Source organism: Mus pahari, chromosome 1, assembly GCF_900095145.1.
Source record: "Mus pahari chromosome 1, PAHARI_EIJ_v1.1, whole genome shotgun sequence".
Classification (NCBI taxonomy): Eukaryota; Metazoa; Chordata; class Mammalia; order Rodentia; family Muridae; genus Mus; species Mus pahari.
In genome coordinates this window covers 70,310,087-70,317,095 of record NC_034590.1, presented here as the reverse complement: position 1 = coordinate 70,317,095, position 7,009 = coordinate 70,310,087, and the positions used below count along the sequence as shown (strand labels likewise).

General features: G+C 48.0%; 1 protein-coding gene and 2 non-coding genes across 3 annotated transcripts; all 3 read left to right on the top strand.

Moving 5' to 3' along the window:
* Nucleotides 1-1,515: 1,515 nt before the first annotated feature.
* Rps3 (ribosomal protein S3) lies at nt 1,516-6,191 on the top strand. Its single transcript, XM_021191085.2, has 7 exons — nt 1,516-1,570; nt 2,440-2,570; nt 2,756-2,849; nt 3,330-3,424; nt 5,013-5,200; nt 5,608-5,804; nt 6,123-6,191. Exons 1-6 carry the CDS (start codon nt 1,541-1,543, stop codon nt 5,799-5,801), a joined length of 732 nt encoding a protein of 243 aa, XP_021046744.1. The 5' UTR covers nt 1,516-1,540; the 3' UTR covers nt 5,802-5,804; nt 6,123-6,191.
* On the top strand, nt 2,209-2,354 carry LOC115062804. Its single transcript, XR_003842729.1, has one exon. It is a non-coding gene; the product is annotated as a small nucleolar RNA SNORD15 (small nucleolar RNA).
* Nucleotides 5,366-5,510, top strand: LOC115062803. Its single transcript, XR_003842728.1, has one exon. It is a non-coding gene; the product is annotated as a small nucleolar RNA SNORD15 (small nucleolar RNA).
* Nucleotides 6,192-7,009: the final 818 nt, after the last annotated feature.

The following is a 7,009-nucleotide window of genomic DNA, read 5'->3' as shown; positions in this document are numbered from 1 at the left end:
TATGATTAGAAACCATCTTGTTACAAGGTCAAAATAAGTTCATTCCTGTTTTCTGTAAGACTTGGGTTTGATCCTGTCGTCAACCCATTTTCTGGAATTTGACATGTTCCATACTCCATTATACCCTGACTTCCACCCTGATAAGATGTTCTGCCAAAAGAAAAAAAAAAAAAGATGTTCTGCCAAGTCCCTGTGTAGTCAACATTCCCCTGGAAATCTCTCAACCCTTGGAAACCACCTAGTCTTAGAAATGTTGTTATATAAATTCCACTTCTATGTTATTCTTTAAAACCCCGTTTTAGGGAGACAGCACTGTCTGATAGAAAATAAAACTTGCTTATCTAAAAGAGTTTAAGTAATGTTTTTTACTTTTGTTCTGTGGGATTAATACAGGGTGAAACAGACTCCCCCATTTCCAGTGTGAAGTGAGCCACACACTGCAGTATGAGTTATGTCAGCAGGTTCTGCCTCTGGGCAATGAACTTTCTGCTGGTGTGAACATCAGGTTCTGTGTGAAGGGGAGGTTCTGTGGCCTAGATTTATACTACTCACAGTCTGTCCCGAAGCCTTGGTGCTTTATTACTTTGACAAGCCCCTGCTGCTGGTATTCCACCCTGCTTCGAGGCAAAAGTTCACAGGTTCTAGTGGAGGTGCTCACTACCAGAAACCCCACAAATAAGCCCATCTCATGGATCAGGGTTTACCTTTGTAATAAATATCATAGGATTTTTAATATCTTTATTAAAAGATATTAATCAGCCGGGCCTGGTGGCGCAGGCCTTTAATCCCAGCACTCGGGAGGCAGAGGCAGGCAGATTTCTGAGTTCGAGGCCAGCCTGGTCTACCAAGTGAGTTCCAGGACAGCCAGAGCTATACAGAGAAACCCTGTCTCGAAAAAAAAAAAAAAAAAAAAAAAAAAAAAAAAGATATTAATCTGTGTGCATGTGCGCGTATGTGTTTTATGCTTGCATATATTATACGCAGCTACGGTTTTCTGTCTTACTCTGTAACTTATTGAGCCATCCAGCTGGTCCCCTAAATACATTTCAATGAAAGTTTCCATTAGCGTGGACGTGAAGGTGGTAAAATCTGTTAGTGTGTGCTTATGCCTGTGGTTTGCACCTCTAGTCTCAAGGCTGCTCTGTTCCAATTTTTTATTTACATTTTTACTTTTGAATCGGAGGCTCATACAGCCCAAGCCCAAGCCGGTCTCGAATTCGCTATGTAGTCAATGATGACCTTAAACTTGTGATCCTCTTCTTCTTTAATGCTGGAATCCCAAGCGTGCTCCACCACGCTGGGTACACAGATCACTTTCAGACCGGAATTAGATGTCCACTTCCTGTTCCGCCTACATTACAAGTTGCTAGGTTATACTTTTTTTTTTTTTTCCCTTTTACGCCGTTGTAGACGCAAAACTCCATTTCCCATGAACACTTGCAAGGGTCGTCGCGCGTACGCGGCGTCATTGCTCCCGCCCTATATAGGAACTTCCGCCCGCGAATCACTTCCTTTCCTTTCAGCGGCGCGCGGGTGCAAGATGGCGGTGCAGATTTCCAAGAAGAGGAAGGTAAGCGTCTGGACCCGGCCCGGGAGTCCGCCGCGGGCTCTAGAGGTCCCAGGGAGGCTTGCGGCTCCGTGATCAGTCCTGTGGAGCGGCTGGGGCCGCCTGCCGTCTCCTCGAGCCTCGGATGGCCGTAGATTGTGTGCTGGGCCGGAGCCGGGCGAGTGCTGTGTGTCTGGGCAAGGGAGGGACAAGCTCCTCGGGTTTGGACCGACTCGAACACCGGGCGCCTCCAGTTCCGGACTAGACACCTTTGACTGTTTCTTGATCTCCATGATAGTGATCCTGTGGCACACTTAGAGGGCGTGTTTCTTGAGTAAGTGAAGTTTAGCAGTCCCTTGTCTTGTTCGTGTCATCCTGCAAGGGGCCATAGTTGAAAGCCTCCCGACTGTTGCCGTGTTCACTCGGGACCTGGAGCAGCAGCATTCCACGGGGGAAAAGTGCAAGTTGTCAGGCTTAGAAATAGATGGTCTGTGACTTGTGCTTATGCACACAGATGATAAAGCTGTTGTCCACCGTGCTGTTTTGAGTTAGGATTCCTCTCCTATCCCAGGTACCACTTCCAGCCCCAGCTGTACACGGGCTACTTGGGGACAGATTTTTCTTTTTGTCTTTTGGGTGTAGATTACGTCGTAGAGCCAGCCCTTCGATGAAGAGGTGATGACGAGTCTGACTAGGAGGTGTTGTCTTTGTCCACTGTGCCTCGCTGTGCTGCGTTCTGTGGCACAGCTGTGAGCGCTGCGGTCCAAGAAACGTCCTAAAGATGACTAGAGGCATTTGTCTGAGAAGGGCTGCTGCTTTCCTGTAGGGCCACTGGGCTTGCTCTGACTAATCAGGCCTCTTAACCTCAGAGGTAACTTGTTTCTTTGGTTTAGTTTGTAGCTGATGGCATCTTCAAAGCTGAACTGAATGAGTTTCTCACTCGGGAGCTGGCTGAAGATGGCTACTCTGGAGTTGAAGTCCGAGTTACACCAACCAGAACAGAAATCATTATTTTAGCCACCAGGTAAAAAATACCATTGATTATCACCCGTATATACTGTGTGTACTGAGATGCTGTGTAAGCTCCTGTGTAACTGCTTTCTTAGAACTGCATTTGAAAAGAATTTACCTTCCATTTAACGTGTATGCTAGCCTTGTGGTGGGTGGCAGGTGGAATTTTGAGTAAATTTTAACTTTTCCCCTCTACAGAACACAGAATGTTCTTGGGGAGAAGGGTCGTCGGATCAGAGAGTTGACTGCAGTTGTCCAGAAGCGCTTTGGCTTTCCTGAAGGCAGCGTAGAGGTGAGTTCCCCTGCTGCATTCCCCAGGGGTTTTAGACTGATTTAGGACGTGGCTTCTGCTATAGAATGGTACTTCTGAAAACCTGATGTGGCCAGTGAATGTCACAGGTACTTGATGCGCCAAAATTTCCTTAAAAGCAGAGCGATTGCCATGGATGGTAGACAATGACCATATCTTATCCTGTCACCCAGAAGGCAGGATGGATGATGGTGGTGCAGAGCTAGTCAGGGCTGCTGTAGTGAGACCCTGTCTTAAACCACAAACAGTATGATTTAAGTTTACGGGGATATATTCTGGTGGTCAAATGTAGAAATGATGCACAGGTGGGTTGGCTATCCTTACTGTGGTTCTGAGGAGCCAGAGTAGAAGGGCGATTTAGCCTTGTGTGGGCAGTGGAAATAGTTCAGTATCTAAGGGATATTGCAATGGCTTAATTGAAGATTGGTGAGTAACGCGAATGTGCTTTTGCTTTCTTTAAAGCTTTATGCAGAAAAAGTGGCCACAAGAGGTCTGTGTGCCATTGCCCAGGCAGAGTCTCTACGCTACAAACTCCTAGGGGGGCTTGCGGTTCGAAGGTGAGTGTCCTGAGGCTTGATGGTCATGCCCCGCTGTGGATCAGTGTGTGCTAACGTTTTTCTTAGCAAATAGCTTGATTGACAAGATCATCTAGTCTCTGGTGGTATGATAGTAAGGTAGCCTGTGCCCCACTGAACTGTCAGGCTAACTAGGCTGTAGGCTGGTGGACGAAGGGCCTAGTGTTGGTGACACATGCCTGTATGCCAGTACTGGGAGGACCAGCCTGGGTTGCAGGATGAGCCCCTAAAGAATGGACAGTGCTGTGACGGGGGAATGCTGTGGATATGCTGAGAATGAACCGAGTAGATAGACGCATACAGGGAGGGGGGCTGCTTTGTGAGGTTTAGCAAGGACCCTTGCTAGGTGAGCAGGAAGGCATCCTTCCTGCCACTGCACCTGGGATGGCTATCTGCGTGGGAGACGAAGCTTTAGAGCGCAGGTTTCAAAACAAGCTCATGCAGCTCTACTAATGCATTCACTGTGAGAGACAGCGGTTCTTAGGGGAGGCCCTGTCTCCAAAAAAATATGTTTCCTGTAAGTTGTATGGCACTGAGAAGTGATGCAAAAATCAGGTAAATGGTCTAATATTGTTTGAAAAATTGCCTTTGTTATAAGGATTAGATGTTGAAAAGGCCAATTTGCTTCTTTGTTGAGAGTCTGGGTCTCACTGAAGTCTAGCTGAACTCCAAATCAGGTTGCCTGCTGAAATTAAGGGTGTATGCCACCACACCTGGCTTTAACAGTATTTTATTTCTCTGTGTGACCTTAGGCTAGGCTCTCCTCGAACCCAGATCCTCCTTCCTCTGCCTCCCTAGTGCTGGGGTTAAAAGGTGTGCGCCACCACTCCTAACTTCTACTGTTGTATATAAGCTAAAGGTTTTTTTGGTGCTATTAGTGCTTAGGTTTGCTGGTGGGATGGATTCTGGAGGTGGAGGGGCACTTCCCATGACCTGCACTTAGGAGCTTTTTGCGTGCTTCTCAACCAAGGTGGTACCTGGGAGCCACCCAGGAAGCACTTTTTAAAAATGCCCATTCCTGCCAGGTGTGGCTTGTGGTATTGCACACCTTTAATCCATGACACCCAAGACAGGCTGGTGGATCTTCTGCAAGCTCTAGACAGGCCAGGACTATAGTGAGACCTTGTCCTGATAGCAAAGACAGTTCATGCAAAGGTCCTTGGCCACCAGACAAAGGTAAGCAAGCCTGACAGCCTGAGTTTGGTGTCTGAAGGAAGAAGGAAACAAGACTCCATAGTTGTCTCCTGGCCTCCGTGCAGTCACAGCATGTGCATGCTGCATGGTGATAGATTAACTAGTAAGAGTTGTGAAAACATACCTCTGAGCTTGGCCAGCCCGGATAACTGGCTTAGAGAAGGGCCTGGGCATGGGGGTATAAGATTTTTCTAGAGGTGCTTCTAATGTGCAGGCCAAGGCTGGAAAGCATTTGGTCAGTGAGTTGCTGTTCTGGTGTGACTGGTTGTTTCTTGTGTCTTATCATTGGAGCGTTGTTACTGTGAAAACCAGACTTGGTGGGACGGACAGGCAGGTTGTGTCTTTGGTAATACCAGATGAATCTTGTCTTCCAAAGGGCCTGCTATGGCGTGCTGCGGTTCATTATGGAGAGTGGGGCCAAAGGCTGCGAGGTTGTGGTGTCTGGGAAGCTCCGAGGACAGAGGGCCAAGTCCATGAAGTTTGTGGATGGTCTGATGATTCACAGCGGAGACCCTGTTAACTACTACGTAGACACTGCTGTGCGCCATGTGCTCCTCAGACAGGGTGAGTAGCTGTGTCCGTCCAAGCACTGGGTAGCTAGGAATGCCTAGGGCAGAGAGTAGCATTTCTATAGACTAGTGTTCAGGAGTTGTGGATTCACTTCAGGGGCTGGGAAAAGTAGCATTGCTGAAATGGTCAGATCAGTTGTTAGACATAGCCTTCTGTGCCCTTCAGTGATGACACGATGACGAGTCAGAACGGCCACATCTTGCTCTTGGTCCCTGTCAGTGCCATGTTCTGTGGTGCTGCACATGGTTCCCTTGGCAAAAGTGTCCTGCACACTGATTGATTTAGAGGCATTTGTCTGAGAAGGGACCAGAGCTCAGTGCTTCTAAAGAGATGCTTTCCCCACCGTGCTCTGTGGTGGGCAAACGCCAGCCCCAGTCCTTACCCTGGCATGCGTCTTCTAGGTGTGTTGGGCATCAAAGTGAAGATCATGCTGCCCTGGGACCCCAGTGGTAAGATTGGTCCCAAGAAGCCTCTGCCTGATCATGTGAGCATCGTGGAACCTAAAGATGAAATCCTGCCCACGACCCCCATCTCTGAACAGAAGGGTGGGAAGCCAGAGCCACCGGCCATGCCCCAGCCAGTGCCTACAGCATAACAGGTATGTCTGCGGTGACCTTCTCAGGCCACTGTGCTTTTACTGGCCTTTCCTGATGTTTCAGTGTGTGAATAGGGTTCTTTTAGCTTAATGTGGGAGAATACAAGTTAGGATGTGGTGTCTGGTTGACTGACCCACAGGTTGGTCAGTGAGTAAACCACCCACTTAGTTCGATGCCTTTGCTCCTCTGTGGGCATTGTGCAGCTGTGTGAAGTAGTGTCAAGCCTTCGTGCTGGGATGTGTTAAGGCAGGCAGGCCTAGTGGGAATGTGGTAAATGGAGCATTTCTCTTACTTACCATTATTATTTTATTTGGTTTCAGGGTCTTGGCAACTGCATCTGGAGGCTGGATGTTATCTTGTAAAGACATTTAATAAAATCTTGAACATAAGGCCTGACTGGATTGTCCAGGGTTCAGCTGAGTTATGTTGCCTATGGAGTGATGCTATTCTGTTGGTTTAAGCCGGAGGGCTTGAGCAGAGGTGACCAGAGAAGTCATGGGTCCATGAAGTTGGCCACGGGGCAGTATCCTGACTCTGGTGGACAACTGGGGTTGGAAGAGCTGTTTGGTTTTGGTGCTCTGGATGGGACCCAGGTCCTTGGGTGTAGTGAGCAGACATAAGACGTAGTCAGACAGCTGTGTCTGTGTCTGTCTCTGGCCTGGAGTGGTCCCCCCCCCCCAAGAATGAAAGCAGATGGCCCAGCAGATTCCTATGAGAGCTTGTGGCTGGTTTGTCATGCACACACCCCTGCAGGAGAGAGTGGATCGGCTGTGTTGCCATGCTATACTGTTTTAGTCTCAATCCCAAGATAAAGAGTTTCTGCTGCCATTTGAGCTTGGGAGTTTGAAATGGAAAGCCTGTCTATAGGTTTTTTTTCTTTCTTTTTTTGTTTTTGTTTTTTCAAGACAGGGTTTCTCTGTATAGCCCTGGATGTCCTGGAACTCACTTTGTAGACCAGGCTGGCCTCGAACTCAGAAATCCACCTGCCTCTGCCTCTCGAGTGCTGGGATTAAAGGCGTGCACCACCACGCCAGACTGCCTATATATTTCTAAGGATCCATTTATTTCTAAGTCCTATGCTCAGCATTATTTTGGAAAATTCATTTTGGAAGCATTTACTGTTAGTGTATTTTATGGGGAATGACTGTTAGCTCGGGAATTCTTTTCTGTTTGGTTAGAGTGTTAATATGTAGCCCTGGCTGGCCTC

Coding starts and splice junctions, on each gene's coding strand:
- Rps3 (XM_021191085.2), top strand. CDS start 1,541: ATGGCGGTGCAGATTTCCAAGAAGAGGAAG. Junction 3,425..5,012: donor GGGGGGCTTGCGGTTCGAAG/GTGAGTGTCCTG, acceptor TGTCTTCCAAAG/GGCCTGCTATGGCGTGCTGC. Junction 5,201..5,607: donor CCATGTGCTCCTCAGACAGG/GTGAGTAGCTGT, acceptor TGCGTCTTCTAG/GTGTGTTGGGCATCAAAGTG.